At 34.9% G+C, this 18,910-nt stretch overlaps 1 protein-coding gene across 1 annotated transcript; it reads left to right on the plus strand.

Annotated features, from left to right (window-relative positions):
• Positions 1-6,468: 6,468 nt before the first annotated feature.
• Positions 6,469-17,367, plus strand: ppp1r27a (protein phosphatase 1, regulatory subunit 27a). The gene is made up of 3 exons (XM_056454341.1): positions 6,469-7,124; positions 11,174-11,324; positions 15,628-17,367. Exons 1-3 carry the CDS (start codon positions 6,716-6,718, stop codon positions 15,746-15,748), a joined length of 681 nt encoding a protein of 226 aa, XP_056310316.1. The 5' UTR covers positions 6,469-6,715; the 3' UTR covers positions 15,749-17,367.
• The last annotated feature ends 1,543 nt before the right edge of the window (positions 17,368-18,910 follow it).

The following is an 18,910-nucleotide window of genomic DNA, read 5'->3' on the forward strand; positions in this document are numbered from 1 at the left end:
TGATGCTGTTTGAGCAACATGGTGGCTCAGTGGTTAGCACTGTCGCCTCACAGCAAGAAGATCACTGGTTCAAGTCCAGGCTGGGCCAGTTGGCATTTCTATGTGGAGTTTGCATGTTCTCCCCATGTTGGCATAGGTTTCTTCCGGGTGCTCGGGTTTCCCCAACAAGAAACACATGCACTATAGAGGAAGTGAATTAACTAAATTGGCCGTATGTGTGAGTGTTTCCCATACTTGGCCAATCCTGTAGCACCTTGACCTTCTTTGCTTTCAGGAGCTTTGATGTGGAGGCTGAAGTATGAGAAGGAGCGCTATCCTGCTGGAGAATTTGCCCTCTCCTGTGGTTTGTAATGTAATGGGCAGCACAAATGTCTTGATACCTCAGGCTGTTGATGTTGATCATCCACTCTGCAGATCTCTCGCACGCCCCCATACTGAATGTAACCCCAAACCATGATTTTTCCTTCACCAAACTTGACTGATTTCTATGAGAATCTTGGGTCCATACTGGTTCCAGTAGGTCTTCTGCAGTATTTGTGATGATTGGGATGCAGATCAACAGATGATCCATCTGAATCCACCTTCTGCCCCTTTTCCAAATGATCAACTAGACGTCAAGTTATTATTTGTTGCTCTTACAACTTAGATTGATGACAAGACTTTTGTCGTATAAGTACCAGGATGACAATATGGCGAAAATAGGATGTCCAGATTACATTCATGCTATGCATATGTAAACTAAATAGTGCTATTATAAAGTTAAGCTGTTGCACAGTAAATCCTGCTGCTTACTTTATCTTTGTTGTATGTTCATTTCATTACATTACACAAGACTTCCTTCTCTATTAACAATAAAAAAGGCTCTTATAAACTTATTCCACCAGGGTAATTACGTAATTATCTGGGTGGCTAAAGCAGCTTGTCTGGGATTTATATGTCCCGTCATGATGTATGGAAATAGAATCCATAGATCCAAGTGAAATTGAAAAGAGCTATTTTTTGTGAGGCTGCACCATATGACCTAGTTGGTTCAATACTGCGGGCGCTGTTAAATTTAGCAGGCCTGATTTACAGTGTGTGACCTAACGCTAGACAGCACCAGCTCAGTCTTTAGATGCTTCATTACATCTCAATAAAGTCTTGAGCTGATGTGGGCTTTTCTTTTCACACCACAGTTTGGGTTTTTCTTCAAACGCCTCATGAATACTTGTGAAATTATTAAGACTGCCATTTTAGGTTTTGACAAGCAAATATAATTTATTGGATGTTATTTTTGCACGCTTTTTTACACAGTTCTGCGCGCACGCACACACACACACACAGATTCCTTGCACTAAACCGTTGTTTTTTTGTTGTAAAAGTAAAAAGTCAGCTAATCGCTTTAAAAGCAACAGATTTACTCACTTTTACAAAGTAAAGTCAACTAATCGCTTTAAAAGCAACAGATTTACTCACTTTTATAAAGTAAAGTCAACTAATCGCTTTAAAAGCAACAGATTTAGTCACTTTTATAAAGTAAAGTCAACTAATCGCTTTAAAAGCAACAGATTTACTCACTTTTATAAAGTAAAGTCAACTAATCGCTTTAAAAGCAACAGATTTACTCACTTTTATAAAGTAAAGTCAACTAATCGCTTTAAAAGCAACAGATTTACTCACTTTTATAAAGTAAAGTCAACTAATTGCTTTAAAAGCAGCAGGTTTACTCACTTTTATAAAGTAAAGTCAACTAATCGCTTTAAAAGCAGCAGGTTTACTCACTTTATATAGTAAAGTCAACTAATCGCTTTAAAAGCAGCAGGTTTACTCACTTTATATAGTAAAGTCAACTAATCGCTTTAAAAGCAACAGGTTTACTCACCTTTATAAAGTCAACTAATCGCTTTAAAAGCAACAGGTTTACTCAGTTTATATAGTAAAATCAACTAATCGCATAAAAAGCAACAGGTTCACTCACTTTTATAAAGTAAAGTCAACTAATCGCTTTAAAAACAACTCACTTTATAAAGTCAACTAATCGCTTTAAAAACAACAGATTTACTCACTTTTATAGAGTAAAATCAACTAATTGCTTTAAAAGCAACAGGTTTACTCACTTTTATAAAGTAAAGTCAACTAATCGCTTTAAAAGCAACAGGTTTACTCACCTTTATAAAGTCAACTAATCGCTTTAAAAGCAACTGGTTTACTCAGTTTATATAGTAAAATCAACTAATCGCATAAAAGCAACAGGTTCACTCACTTTTATAAAGTAAAGTCAACTAATCGCTTTAAAAACAACTCACTTTATAAAGTCAACTAATTGCTTTAAAAACAACAGATTTACTCACTTTTATAGAGTAAAATCAACTAATTGCTTTAAAAGCAACAGGTTTACTCACTTTTATAAAGTAAAGTCAACTAATCGCTTTAAAAGCTACAGGTTTACTCACTTTTATGAAGTAAAATCAACCAATCGCTTTTAAAGAAACAGATTTGCTCACTTTTACAAAGTAAAGTCAACTAATCGCTTTAAAAACAACCGTTTTACTCACTTTATAAAGTAAAGTCAACTAATCGCTTTAAAAACAACAGGTTTACTCACTCTAATAAAGTAAAGTCAACTAATCGATTTAAAAGCAACAGGTTTACTCACCTTTATAAAGTAAAGTCAACTAATCGCTTTAAAAGCAACAGGTTTACTCACTTTTATAAAGTAAAGTCAACTAATCGCTTTAAAAGCAACAGGTTTACTCACTTTTATAAAGTAAAGTCAACTAATCGCTTTAAAAGCAACAGGTTTACTCACCTTTATAAAGTAAAGTCAACTAATCGCTTTAAAAGCAACAGATTTACTCACCTTTATAAAGTAAAGTCAACTAATCGCTTTAAAAGCAACAGGTTTACTCACTTTTATAAAGTAAAGTCAACTAATCGCTTTAAAAGCAGCAGGTTTACTCACTTTTATAAATTAAAGTCAACTAATCGCTTTAAAAGCAGCAGGTTTACTCACTTTATATAGTAAAGTCAACTAATCGCTTTAAAAGCAGCAGGTTTACTCACTTTATATAGTAAAGTCAACTAATCGCTTTAAAAGCAACAGGTTTACTCACCTTTATAAAGTCAACTAATCGCTTTAAAAGCAACAGGTTTACTCAGTTTATATAGTAAAATCAACTAATCGCATAAAAAGCAACAGGTTCACTCACTTTTATAAAGTAAAGTCAACTAATCGCTTTAAAAACAACTCACTTTATAAAGTCAACTAATCGCTTTAAAAACAACAGATTTACTCACTTTTATAGAGTAAAATCAACTAATTGCTTTAAAAGCAACAGGTTTACTCACTTTTATAAAGTAAAGTCAACTAATCGCTTTAAAAGCAACAGGTTTACTCACCTTTATAAAGTCAACTAATCGCTTTAAAAGCAACTGGTTTACTCAGTTTATATAGTAAAATCAACTAATCGCATAAAAAGCAACAGGTTCACTCACTTTTATAAAGTAAAGTCAACTAATCGCTTTAAAAACAACTCACTTTATAAAGTCAACTAATTGCTTTAAAAGCAACAGGTTTACTCACTTTTATAAAGTAAAGTCAACTAATCGCTTTAAAAGCTACAGGTTTACTCACTTTTATGAAGTAAAATCAACCAATCGCTTTTAAAGAAACAGATTTGCTCACTTTTACAAAGTAAAGTCAACTAATCGCTTTAAAAACAACCGTTTTACTCACTTTATAAAGTAAAGTCAACTAATCGCTTTAAAAACAACAGGTTTACTCACTCTAATAAAGTAAAGTCAACTAATCGATTTAAAAGCAACAGGTTTACTCACCTTTATAAAGTAAAGTCAACTAATCGCTTTAAAAGCAACAGGTTTACTCACTTTTATAAAGTAAAGTCAACTAATCGCTTTAAAAGCAACAGGTTTACTCACTTTTATAAAGTAAAGTCAACTAATCGCTTTAAAAGCAACAGGTTTACTCACCTTTATAAAGTAAAGTCAACTAATCGCTTTAAAAGCAACAGATTTACTCACCTTTATAAAGTAAAGTCAACTAATCGCTTTAAAAGCAACAGGTTTACTCACTTTTATAAAGTAAAGTCAACTAATCGCTTTAAAAGCAGCAGGTTTACTCACTTTTATAAATTAAAGTCAACTAATCGCTTTAAAAGCAGCAGGTTTACTCACTTTATATAGTAAAGTCAACTAATCGCTTTAAAAGCAGCAGGTTTACTCACTTTATATAGTAAAGTCAACTAATCGCTTTAAAAGCAACAGGTTTACTCACCTTTATAAAGTCAACTAATCGCTTTAAAAGCAGCAGGTTTACTCACTTTATATAGTAAAGTCAACTAATCGCTTTAAAAGCAACAGGTTTACTCACCTTTATAAAGTCAACTAATCGCTTTAAAAGCAACAGGTTTACTCAGTTTATATAGTAAAATCAACTAATCGCATAAAAAGCAACAGGTTCACTCACTTTTATAAAGTAAAGTCAACTAATCGCTTTAAAAACAACTCACTTTATAAAGTCAACTAATCGCTTTAAAAACAACAGATTTACTCACTTTTATAGAGTAAAATCAACTAATTGCTTTAAAAGCAACAGGTTTACTCACTTTTATAAAGTAAAGTCAACTAATCGCTTTAAAAGCAACAGGTTTACTCACCTTTATAAAGTCAACTAATCGCTTTAAAAGCAACTGGTTTACTCAGTTTATATAGTAAAATCAACTAATCGCATAAAAAGCAACAGGTTCACTCACTTTTATAAAGTAAAGTCAACTAATCGCTTTAAAAACAACTCACTTTATAAAGTCAACTAATTGCTTTAAAAGCAACAGGTTTACTCACTTTTATAAAGTAAAGTCAACTAATCGCTTTAAAAGCTACAGGTTTACTCACTTTTATGAAGTAAAATCAACCAATCGCTTTTAAAGAAACAGATTTGCTCACTTTTACAAAGTAAAGTCAACTAATCGCTTTAAAAACAACCGTTTTACTCACTTTATAAAGTAAAGTCAACTAATCGCTTTAAAAACAACAGGTTTACTCACTCTAATAAAGTAAAGTCAACTAATCGATTTAAAAGCAACAGGTTTACTCACCTTTATAAAGTAAAGTCAACTAATCGCTTTAAAAGCAACAGGTTTACTCACTTTTATAAAGTAAAGTCAACTAATCGCTTTAAAAGCAACAGGTTTACTCACTTTTATAAAGTAAAGTCAACTAATCGCTTTAAAAGCAACAGGTTTACTCACCTTTATAAAGTAAAGTCAACTAATCGCTTTAAAAGCAACAGATTTACTCACCTTTATAAAGTAAAGTCAACTAATCGCTTTAAAAGCAACAGGTTTACTCACTTTTATAAAGTAAAGTCAACTAATCGCTTTAAAAGCAGCAGGTTTACTCACTTTTATAAATTAAATTCAACTAATCGCTTTAAAAGCAACAGATTTACTCACTTTTATAAAGTAAAGTCAACTAATCGCTTTAAAAGCAACAGATTTACTCACTTTTATAAAGTAAAGTCAACTAATCGCTTTAAAAGCAACAGATTTACTCACTTTTATAAAGTAAAATCAACTAATCGCTTTAAAAGCAACAGACTTACTCACTTTTAAAAAGTAAAGTCAACTAATCGCTTTAAAAACAACAGATTTACTCACTTTTAAAAAGTAAAGTCAACTAATTTCTTTAAAAGCAACCGTTTTACTCACTTTATATAGTAAAATCAACTAATCGCTTTAAAAGGAACAGATTTACTCACTTTTATAAAGTAAAGTCAACTAATCACTTTAAAAGCAACAGGTTTACTCACTTTATATAGTAAAATCAACTAATCACTTTTAAAAGAACAGGTTTACAAACTTTTATAAAGTAAATTCAACTAACCACTTTTAAAGGAACAGGTTTACTCACTTTTATAAAGGAAAGTCAACTAATCGCTTTAAAAGCAACAGATTTACTCGGTTATCAAAGTAAAGTCAACTTTAATATTTAACCCAACATTTTTGAGTGTTCATTTGTTTCATAGGTATTGTATTGTAATGGCCAGTTCAACAAAAACAATCAAAACCTGTCTTATATATTCCAAGTGTTTTGATGCAATGCTCAAGAACCAAGTCTCAGCTGTGTGGACATGCAAAACCTGCTGATCAACATGATTCAAAGCACACTGAAATATTATAAAAAGGCCACACGTCTCTAGTGAAGCTCTAGTCATAAAACGCTTGTTCCCACCAGCTGCTGCTCATGTGTTCAAGCACACCATCACCATTGGCTCATTTGTGTGGTAAACACTGTGTTTTTTTTCAAAAGAGACCCAGCAAGAGGACATTCATAGATGTTTACAGGAAGGTGGAGTCCAAGTTTGACGTGCATGTTAAAGTACAGCAGGAGGAGTTACACCGCAGTTACTCGATACAGGGGGCTGACATCCCAAAAATAACCCTACAGAGTGTATATAGGGGACCTGCTTTAAGACCTACAGCCAGAAGAGCATACAAGCAAATCAACTCCATGACAGGACAAAATCATTCACATCCCCTCTTGGAAAAGTGATTATTTCAGACGCGGATTGTGATTCTGAAACATTTTCAAGACATTGTGAGTCTGAAGTGAAAGTTCAAGATCTCAAAAGCCCCCCAAAAAGGATTGTAATTTCTTTCTCTTGCTTTTTTTCGTCCTCCTCTTGAAAGGGGGAGGCAAAGCCGTGGCGTCTGCAGGAATGAAGTACAGCTACCAGTACCCGGTGTCGCAGTACACACGCTCGCATTACACCACCAGCACACAATACACACCGTCACACTACTCCAGCAGCTCGTACTCGCCTAGTTACTACAGTTCCTCAAAGTACAGCCCTACTACACTGCACACAGGAAAATACTACACACCGCCTGCTTACACTCCTGCCTACAAGCCCACATACACCTCCGTCTGTAGCAAAGCATCCCGCCCGAGCAGCTCACCCCGGACTGGAGTACAGATTACTCCTACTGTGACCCTAAAACCCGCCCGGGCCGTACGCTTCACAAACGATGTGGTTTTCCAGGATTTAGTCCGGCACGGTGAGCTGGAGCAGATCGGGAGGTTTATGAGGGCCAGGAAAGTACGTCTGGACACCATCTTCCACTCTGGTAAGGTTATTGTTTGGTTTTTGAAAATAGCATATGGGTAACATCTTCAGTTCTAGTAGACCCAGTTGGGTTCAATGGTTCCACGTCATGATTTTGCCAAGTACGATGCGATCCTGGATTAACATCTATGTTGACCCTGGAACATCATTTTTGTTGTAGATGTAATCCATACCTATTCCCTACCCATAAAGCCAACCATAACTGTCCATTGATCCCAAAATGAGAGGGGAATAATAGTTGGATAACAATCATGTAGAAGTGCATATACCAAACCTTATCTCTGTTGGAGGAGTTGTGGCGACGGTGTGTGTTTGTCTAACAAAGTTAATAACCAGGTTTGTAACTGTACTGTGGTGTTAGTAGCTGTACTATGAACCTGGTTTCGGGTGGACACTATACCAAAGTTGGCGGGGGTGTTACAGACTGTACCAAAAAGCTGAGGACCGGGGGTGGGGTGAAATTACGGTAGTTTTCCAGGAGAAATAACAAAATGGGAGGGTGGTGGGGAATGGGTCTGAAATATGGGAGACTCCAGAGAAAAATGGGATGGTTTGGCAGGTATGGCATAAACCTGACCCTAAGCCTAAACTTAACATAAATGGTAAACGTATCCCTTAATTCTGATTGGAATGATCATCATAGATGTTGATTCAGGAATGTGTCCTACTTGGTGAAATCGGGTTAGGGTCAAGGGTTACACTGCAGAAAAAAATGCTTTTCTTATTTTGATTCAATGGTTAATGCATACCTGCCAACACTCCCGTTTTTTCCCATAATTTAGAATATGTTCCGCCACCCTCCCATTTTGTCATTTCTCCCGGAAAACTCCCATAATCCCCCCCAACCACGCCATCAGCAATTTGGTAAAGTCTGTCGCGGCTGCCTGAAATCCAGATCCATTGTACATTTACACCTCTACCTCCATCAACACCCCACCCCCCCCCTCTGGTCTCCCGGAATATTAGAGACAACTGTTGGCAGGTATGGGTTAATGGGTTCCATCAATTTCTAAAACATCTTGTTTGAAGGAAGACATAAACCCATTGGGGTTCAAAAACACCAGCTCTATCTGCTCCACTTTTACTCTGTTACTCTGAGTAAACTCTAGTAAACACTACACATGGGCAGTCTTGGGTTAATAAATATCAAATTCTGTTTAATTCTGTCATACAATAACGTTATAGTAATGTTATACAGCTATCTCTTGTTTCTTGTCCAAACAATTCTTAAATTAGGAAGTCATTTCTAGAAAAGCAAAAAAAGTCTTGTTTTAAGAAATTATAAGCCAAAATTTTTTTCTTAAATCAAGCAAAATTATCTGACAATGGGGTGAACAAAATAATCTTGTTTTTCCTTTTGACATGATTGTTTTACTTACCTTATTGGCAGATTATTCTAGTTGTTTTATGGAAAAAACTCTCCTAATTTTGACTTTTTTTCTTAAAACAAGACTATATGTTTTGCATGTCTTAAAAATGCTTGGATATTTGGACTTTTAGATATTTGGACTAGAAACAAGCCAAAAACTGTGAGTAAGAAAGCAATTTTTGCAGTGTAGCTTAAGTAGTTATGGTCAAGCTTGCCTTTTTCGTTGTTGAACGTACATGAAATAATATATATATATATATATATACACACATTCAAATTTGGGATATATGATTATTGAAGTTTTGAAGAGTGGCACAACAATTATGATGAATGATAATATAATCAGTATATAGGAAATTTGCTAAACTTTTCTAAATGAAAATAAATCATGTATGTTCAAAAGTTGGTTTCATATATATAACCAGTAATTAGCAAATCAATTTGCATAATCTATCAAAATTGAAACAAAAATAATAAAATAAAAATTTGTTCATTGTCGTTTTTAGATATACATCTTTATTTTTCAGATATCTTTCTCCAGTATTGTTGCCCTGCTGAAAAATCCAGCTTAAACCATCCTAGGCTGGTTGGCTGGTTTTAGCTGGTTGACCAGCCTGGTTTTAGAAGGGTTTTGGCCATTTCCAGGCTGGTTTCCAGCCATTTCCAGCCTGGTCTTAGCTGGTCAGGCTGGAAAATGACCAGCTAAATCCAGCTAAAACCAGCTTAACCAGCCTGGTTTAAGCTGGACATAGCTGGATTTGGCTGGGCTCCCAACCTGGCTAGGTGGTCAAGCTGGTTTTAGCTGGTCATTTTCCAGCCTGACCAGCTAAGACCAGGCTGGAAATGGCTGGAAACCAGCCTGGAAATGGCCAAAACACCTCTAAAATCAGGCTGGTCAACCAGCTAAAACCAGCCAACCAGCCTAGGCTGGTTTAAGCTGTTTTTTTCAGTAGGATGTCTATTCAAAAGCTAATAAAGTAATGAAAAAAGTCATGAATATGTGCAAAACATTAAATGTTTACCAAAGAAACGATCGCTGTTTACGGTTAACAATGTCATTTTCATCCAAAAAATAGGTAACTTTACATGTATTTTGCACACTGAAGGCCTGAAAATGCAACCGCCATGCAAAATATAGTTATTTTTTATCATTTTAGCATATGTAAACCAGACACTTTTGACCATGTTTAAACATTTGACTTATTGTTGTTGTTCATTAGTGATTTATTTTTCGTTTGTATTTTTATTTGTAGTTTTATTACAGTTTAAGTAATGTGATGTTTAAGCAATTGGTATAAAGCAGGCATGGGCAAACTCAATCCTCGAGGGCCGGTGTCCCTGCAGAGTTTTGCTCCAACACTAATCAAACACACCTGAACACCCTAATTAGTGTCTTCAAGATCACTAGAAAGCTACAAGCAGGTGTGTTTGATTAGGGTTGGAGCAAAACTATGCAGGGACACCGGCCCTCCAGGATCGAGTTTGCCCATCCCTGGTATACAGCATCCTCTATAAACGACTGCCTATAAAGCAATGGTGGAAACATTCAGGTTAGTGTCTTCAGTTTCTTAGAAAGGACAAAATTAAAAGAGTTTTTGTTTTAAGTTTTAAGTTTTTGGGATTATTTCGCATTTTCATTTAGTAGCAGAGAATCATCCACTCAAATGGATGCCAATTCATTTAATAGCAGTGAATGGTGACAGGGTTTTTTTTTTTTCAGATTAAAAATAAACACACACAAATGAGTCCAAATCAATAGCCGTGGCTCCTGATGACACACTGAGGTCTTGTGAAGCAAAAACAATCGATCTGTGTAAGAAATTGAACTTATTTCCAAAATTATTAGCTTTGATGCTCAGGCTGATCAATGAATGAATGCAGTCCGATTGTAGTCCTATCGCTTTAATTGCAAATGCGCATGGGCATGTTATTGGACGGGAGGTCAGGTGATGCAGTTTGTTGCTGGATCGTCATCAAATCGAAGGGACTACAATTGGACTACATTGACCAGGCTGTAAATTAAAGCTTATAATAATGTAAATAATGTTCAATTTCGTATTCTGAGCGATCGTATTGCTTCACAGGTCCTCAGTATGTCATCAGGAGCCACAGCTATTGAGTTGGACTCGTTTGTGTGTTTATTTTTATTCTAAAAAAACCTATAACCATTGACTGCCATTAAATGAATCACTAAGAACCACAGATTCAGCCCAAATCTACTTTATTGTTGCCCAAATCTACCCAAATCTACCTGCCCTACTGAAAAAAACAGCTTAAACCAGCCTAGGCTGGTTGGCTCACCAGGCCAAGCTGGTTTTAGCTGGATTTAGCTGGTCATTTTCCAGCCTGACCAGCTAAGACCAGGCTGGAAATGGCTGGAAACCAGCCTGAAAGTGGCCAAAACCCCTCTAAAACCAGGCTGGTCAACCAGCTAAAACCAGCCAACCAGCCTAGGCTGGTTTAAGCTGGATTTTTCAGCAGGGTGTGAATGAATAAATTACTCACAGTTTCTTTTTGAGGTGAACTAACCCTTTGTAACCCTTTGTAAATACACATATTAAACAGTCAATGCCTATATTTTTATCTATACTATATATTTTCTGCAATGTTTAGTCTTGCTGCTGTTTGGAAAGAGAAACTAAGCAGCCCACCCTAATAAATGCTGGGGGTTTTTTTCATAGGAATGGCAGCGCTGCATGAAGCCGTGCTCTCGGGAAGCCTGGAGTGTGTGAAACTCCTGATAAAATACGGCGCCGATGTTCATCAGAGAGACGAAAACGGCTGGACACCACTGCATATGGCCTGCAGCGATGGATACCCAGAGATTGCAAAGTAAGTGCATGTTAATACTTCTAAAAAATGCATTCCTCTTTGGAGTTTTTGTCTTGTTTACAGTCCAAATGTCTAAAAAATACTTAAATCAAGAAGCATTTTCGGTAACACTTTAAAATAACTACACACTATGAATCATTTATTAAGCATTAGCAAATAGTTAATTCATTATCTGTTAAGCATTAACTCTACATTAATAAACATTAGTAAGCAGTTTATAACTGCAGCTACAAATGCTGTATTCTTGACTTACAACCATATTTATAATGTGCTTAATAATTGTTTTTTCATACTTTGTTAATGATTTATTTTTCATTACTAAATTAAGTATCGCATTATTTACAAACCAGTTGTATTTAAAGTAGTTGAGGGTTTTTAGGATCATTCAGAATGAGTTAGTAAATGATTAATAAACTATTGAAATCAACGTTTATATGTCTTATTTTCTAGACAAGCAATAAAAGGGTCTCGTCTTCAGAAATAACGGGTCATAATTAAGTGAGTTTTTCCTTTAAAAAAGCCAAAAATTAAATTAAAGCTCTCTAGGATGTTCCCTGCCGTAGACCCACTGTGTGATAGATGCAATCAAACCCCAGCTTCGCTTGGTCATATGTTTTGGAGTTGTTCTAAAATGGTTAACTATTGGATTTCAGTTTTTGAATTAATATCCGAAGTGGTGGGAAAACAAATTTCTCCTGGGCCTATTTTAGCTATATTTGTTGTCAGTGATGATGCAGATTTATCTAATAATCAACGTACAGTGATTAGATTTATAACCCTTTTGGCGCGTAGATTGATTCTACTAAACTGGAAACGAAAAGATCCTCCTTGTTATTATCCACACTAATAAAGGATGTCATGTCCTGTCTGCAACTTGAGAAGCTAAGGCTTTCCCTAAAAAATTCCATGTAATATGGAATCCATTTATTGAATACTTTAACAAGAGAGCAGTGATTGAACCCTAGTAAATGCACTTCAAATATGCCCCCCTTATTTAGTTCTTTTATTCATTTATATATTTTTTTCTTTCTCTTCTTTTTTCTGTTTTCTTTGCCCCTTCCCCCCCCCCCCATTTCTCCTGTTTTTTTTCTCTTATATAATAGTAACGTGATGTTACAATTTTGTGTCTAAAAAGAAAAAAGTACACATATGTAAAAGTTATCATTTGTACTGATGTAAAAATACAATAAAGAGAATGTTTAAAAAAAAAAAAAAAAAAGCCAAAAATAATCAGAAAATTAGGTAAGCAACATAATCTTTTTTTTTTTAACTTTGAAATAAGATTATTTTGCTTCGCCAATTGGCAGATTATTTTTAAACACACTTAATTTTGACTCATTATTTCTGAAAATGCTTCTTGATTTAAGAATCTTTAAACATTTGGACTAGAAACAAGACAAAAACTCCAAGTAAGAAGTAATCTTTGCAGTGAAACATGAGTTTACAGTACAGTTTAGCATACATTATGCTCTTGTTTTGTATCATATGATATAAATATATTTTAAAAAGCAATACTTGCAGATAATATAATAATAAATGAAATTAAAGGTGCACTTAAAAGGAGTTAATTTTATCTTTTAAAAAGTTCTCTGTGTAATAATGTCATGTTAGTCCACTTATTTTGATATATCGATTGGCATGCTAAAGTTAAAAGCGTACCTAAATGTTAAGTACTACAGAACATATTGCTATTCACCATTGTATAAATTAATATACTGTACAGTAGCAGTTTCCAACAGGGGGGTCTTGGCCCACAAGGGGGCCTTAGCGAGTGCTGTGGGGGGTCGCGTCATATTTAAAAAAAATGTTAGCAGTGGACAAGTAGAGGGGATGATCATGTTGCCTTAGTTCATTTCATCCCCTGGCTGACCAAAAAATGGACAAATTTGTAATTCGTCCTCCACAAAAATTCTCACTGATTCAGCTAAAAGTAATGACCCAAGCATACTGGGCCCAGGTGAAGAAGCTCCAAACATTTCGTGTTGCAGCACTGGCAATACTGGAAACACAATATGCTGGAAATACCAAGATTATTACCTCAACTGTTTTATTCAATTTTCTCGAAGCAAGGAGTCCCAAAGGATTGCTTTTATATTTCACATTAGGCTATTATTTGTGGATAAGCATATCTAGTTATAGTAATAAACACACCGTTTGTTTGAAAACAACATTTTTTGTCATACCTACTGCAAACTTATAGGAGCGATGATATCATTAAATGTGGAGAGGGGGGCTTACAATATTTTCTAGGAGAATAGGGGGTCTCAGACAACAAAAAAGGTTGGAAACCACTGCTGTACAGGAATCCCATCTTGTAAAAAATAAAACTTATAAATAAATACTGTTACAGTGGAGCAGGCAAAATAAGAAAATTGGGAAAAGTGGATCAAACTATTTACCTTTTGTCAATTATCTATGTATATTTATAAATAACAAACAAGTAAACAAATAAATAAATAAATAAATAAATAAATAAATAAATAAATAAATAAATAAACGAAATGAAAAAGAAAACATAACAGCTAAGCATAAGCAAAATCAATGCTTGAAAAATGGACAAGGAACTGAAAAACCTAAGAGCATATACTAAAGATTAAAACATGACCTCTCAGTACAAAAAGGTAACACTTTATTTTGAAGGTCCATTTGAGTATTAGTAGACTGTCTGCTTAATATCTGCTGATACTGCTCCTTCAATAGACATTTAAGTGAGTATGAAAAACATTAGAAGTACATGTCAACTTACACTAACCCCAACCCTAACAGTCTACTTATAATCTAAGGATGAGAATTAGTTGGCATGTAGATTTAAAGTAACTTAAATTCAACAAACGGACCATCAAACAAAGTGTGGCCACAAAAAAAGTCAAATATGGACCGATCGCTCACTTTTTTAATGTCTAATTGTCTTGTTTGATCCCGGCCGTTTTTGCAGCGCTGTAATTTCGCATGCTTAAACTCTAGTGTGACTGCAGCATGAGCTGACAAGAAACTAAACAAGACACAGGTGAACATAATCAAATAACCAATAAGCACTGCAGCTGTACACGTATTTCCAGGACAGTAGAGGTAGAATTGCATTATAAAGATGAAATTTAGTCCTTTCAATGTGTCTGAATCTTAAAAATAATGTTCCATATTGTAATTTCAAGAAGAACCTTTAAAAGTTTAGCGGAAACTCCACAAATCGTTCTTTATAGTGGGAAAAAAGTTCTTTAAATTTTAATCACAATAAGAAAACATGTTTCTTTTACGAACTGATTACAAAAAGGTTCTCTGGGAAACCAAAAATGTGGGGGGGAAATCAAAATTGCCATTTAAAAGAAAATTGCCATTTAAAGTTGAACAAATAAATTCTAGGCTAAAAAAAAAAACTTTCCTAAATATATTCACCAGACATGATCTTTACTTAATATTCCAATGATTTTTGGCATAAAATAAAATATGTTGATAATTTTGACCCACACTATGTATTTTTGCCTATTGCCAAAAGCATACCCACACAACATTTTGTAGTCTACACTGCAAACAAATTATTGTTGCCTTAATTTACCTTGTAGCCTTAATAACTAAAAATATTGTTAAACTTTGCATAGCTTAAAAAATGTAGTTGGGTCGGCACAATAGCCTAGTGGTTATCGTGCCGACATATGGTGCTGTAGCACTTCAGGGCGTCCCGAGTTTGAATCCTGGCTCGAGGACATTTCCCAACTCTACCCCCTCTCTCTCTCTCTCTCTCTCTCTCCCACTTCGCTTACTGTCCTATTTAGTAAAAGCAAAAAGGCGAAAAATAAATCTTTAAAAAAAATGTAGTTGGAACCTGATTTACTTATTAAAATAAGGTAAAGTAACATAAAATTATTTATAGTCATGAATTTTTGTCATATCATTTTTGCTGAAAACCTACCAAATTCTAAAAATTGTAAGAAAAAACCTTAATATTATTAAGAAATTGCTTTTTACATCAATAAAGTGTCTGAAAAAATGACATTTACTTCACATTATTTATTAAAAAATGACTTTTGCTGCTTGTTCAAACGACTTATTTAATTTGAGTTGAACAAACACAATTCTTAAGTTTTTAGGGGGAACTTCATCCAACTTAAATTTGTAAAAACGATTAAGTTCACTTAATCGATTTGTGTTGGAAGAACATGAAGCCAGCATTTCTTAATCTGAGGTTCCAGGGTTCAAGTCCCTGTTTGGGTGCCATTTCTGTAATGATAGCCACAATATATATTATAAATTTTCAGATTGCAACAGTTTGCTGTCTTAAAATGCAAACCCTGATTTTCTCCTCCAGATATCTGCTGTCTCTGGGTGCCAGTGTGGAAGCAGAAAATGAAAACGGTGAAAAACCAGCAGACCTCATCGACCCGGACTGCAAAGAGCTGCTCAAACTCTTTGAAACCGGCTGTGTCTGAGCACCGACTCGCACAAAAAGAGGACAAAGCAAGCTTTCAAAGACCTTCCCATCTTCTCATTTAGTGTGGTTAAACTCTCTCTCCTGAATATTCTTTATTTTCTCTTGTTTTTTTATTTTTCGCCTGCTCTACGTGACTTTATTATTATACAGTGCAGAGGATCAACATATTATATACGCATATCTGTTTGCCTTTAACATCTATGAGAAAACACGGTTTATATCTGTAAACTAATAGTAAGTGAAACGTGAGGAGAACTAACCGATGGGACTTTGAGGGATTGAATGATGAAGTGTAAGTGGACTCAGAAGGTTTGGGAGGAGGAGAAGAAACAGTTAAAATGATTACAGACTAAATGAAAGTTATATTTAGATAAAAGACAAGCATTTCTCTCTGTACAAACCAGCATCCTTCAGTGTTTACAGATAGATCCTATATGTCAGTGGTCTCCAACATAGTAGTAGGCTAATAGTAGCCTAGCTACTATTAAATATATCCGTAAATTAGCAGTTTTTATTGAGTTTTCCCCGTTTATTTATGCTTTGAATTGATTTATGTGACCATGATCTTTCTTCCAGCAACTTTTAGTTTGGAAAAGTTGACAAAAAAGTGACTTTTATGAACAATTTAGATAGTTTAAAGTGATATATTGTCTGGGTTGGTGTTGTATATTACGCTACAATTAGGTTTAATACTCTACAATTGTATTAGTACTGTTCAACATATTTTAGAGTAGCTCGCCAAGATGAAAATATCATATCGGCGCAAAGTTCTCTGACAACATCACTCGTCCTCTTTCCTAAACAGTGCAGCTCCTCAAACGCAAGACTACACTGCCCTAATACAAAAAGTCCTATGTGTTTTTTTTCATGTTAAAGGCAGTTTTTCTGATGGTGACCAGCAAAAATGTCTATTTTACACTGAAAAAAATGAGTTCTGCAAAAGTGTTGCAAACAATTTATATATGTTGAATTTAAACAAACAAATTACATTTAGTAATGTTCAACTTTATTTAAATTCAGCCCAAATAAATTGTTTACAACCACTCAGCTTAAAAACATTTAGTGAATACAAGGAATCATCTTTGAATCATTTTTTTTAGGGTACAAACAGTTTCTATTTCTGCGATGCCATGGCTGGAACTAATTTTTGTTTAATTATCACACGCTTACCTTGGTAGATTTTAAATGCAGCTAATCTTAACTGAACTCTACAGTACGTATTGTGATGCAGTTCCAAGAGACGCAGAATATTAAATGAGAATACAGTGGGCGTGGCTTGTTTTTTCTACTGTGAGCTGATTGGATGTAGTAAAATAGGCGTTTCATTCGGAAAGATGGGGAAAAGATATTGGGGAGAGTTCTTACAACCTAACAGACTCCTCCTCCTCCTCACCATTTCTGTTTGTTGTCAAAACTGACAGCTGGAGGGGCGTGGTTAAATATGTTAGCCACGCCTAATACCTCAGATAGATGTAATACGAGAGGTTTTTTTTGGCCTTTATTAAGTGGATAGGACAGTATTTCAGACAGGAAGCAAAGTGGAAGAGAGAGAGGGGGTAGGGACAGGAAATGTCTTTGAGCCGGGATTCAAACTCGGGACGCCCTGAAGTGCTACTGCACCATATGTCAGCGCACTTAGCTATTGCGCCGACAAGAATTTTACCTTTTTATTTTATATTGCAAGGGCAAGCTTTTTTTTCATGATGACAAGAAACTAAACCAGACACAGGTGAACATAATCAGATAAATTGTTCACTACAAAATTAGCAACGTGAGCTAACAAAATCAATGTGGTTGGTGTTGATTTTATGTGTACTAAAAAGGGCGACAATATAAATATATATATATATATATATATATATATATATATATATATACATATATGATATATTTAAAACATTAGGTGACCGTGACAAGAGTAGCTCTCTGCTACTTTTAGGTATTAATAAGTAGCTTTTATATGAAATAAGGTTGGAGATCCCTGCTCTATGTGTTCATTTTGGGCTTTTTCTGCCATTTTGACATGATTGTTATTGTTTTTTTTACAATTCAGAAAAGTGTCTTTTATGTGACAAGGGACAAAGTCCTGTTGAAGCAGAGCGACGCCTGAAGAGAGAGTTGTGTTGTTTTTGTGTTGTATTGTATTGTATTACATCGTGTTGTGTTGTGTTGTATTGTCCCAGCATATACAGATTGACGTTGTACCCCAATGTCGTGGGGATGTTGCATTTTGTTTGGAAAAGAAAATCGGGTTAACATCAGAACCCAACGTCAGGCCGACATCAATGTCCAACGTCTAACCTAAAATCAACCAAATATCAACGTCTAATGATGTTACAGTTTGATGTTGTGTGGACGTTACCGCTATGACGTCTATCAGACGTTGGATTTTGGTTGCCATACCTGACGAATAAATGTCAGTATTTGACATCAATATCACGTTGGTTTCAGATGTTGGTTCAGCGTTGGATTTTGGTTACTTTCCGACACAACCTAAAAATCAACCAAATATCAACGTCATATGACATCGTTATTAGACGTCAAAATAACGTTGTCCTTAGACGCTGGCTAGACATTGAATATTGTTCACCTGACATCATGACCTAAATCTAACCTAATATTAACGTCTTATGACATTGTGTGACTGCTGGGGGATTGTGTTGTGTTTTATTGTAATGTATACTATTGTATTGTGTTGTGTTGTGCTGTCTGTCTGCTGGACAGCAGGAGAGCACTGAACTATAACCTGCCGTCACACTGCAAAAAATGCTTTTCTCAAGTAGAGTTTTCATCCTGTTTCTAGTCCAAATATCTACAAATTCTTAAATCAAGAAGCATTTTCTAGACAAACTAAACACATTGTCTTGTTTTAAGCAATAATATGTCAAAATTAAGTGAGTTTTTCCTTAAAACAAGCTAAATAATCTGCCAATAATCTTACGTCAAAAGGAAAAACCAGATTATTTTACCCCGTTGGCAGATTATTTAGCTTGTTTTAAGGAAAAACTCGCTTAATTTTGACACAACACTGCTTAAAACAAGACAATATGTTTTGCTAGTCTAGAAAATGCTTCTTGATTAAATACTTGTGTGATATTTAGACTAGAAACAGGAGTAAAACTAAGTAAGAAAAGCATGTTTTGCAGTGCAGACTCACAGA

Source organism: Danio aesculapii, chromosome 3, assembly GCF_903798145.1.
Source record: "Danio aesculapii chromosome 3, fDanAes4.1, whole genome shotgun sequence".
NCBI classification, from domain to species: domain Eukaryota; kingdom Metazoa; phylum Chordata; class Actinopteri; order Cypriniformes; family Danionidae; genus Danio; species Danio aesculapii.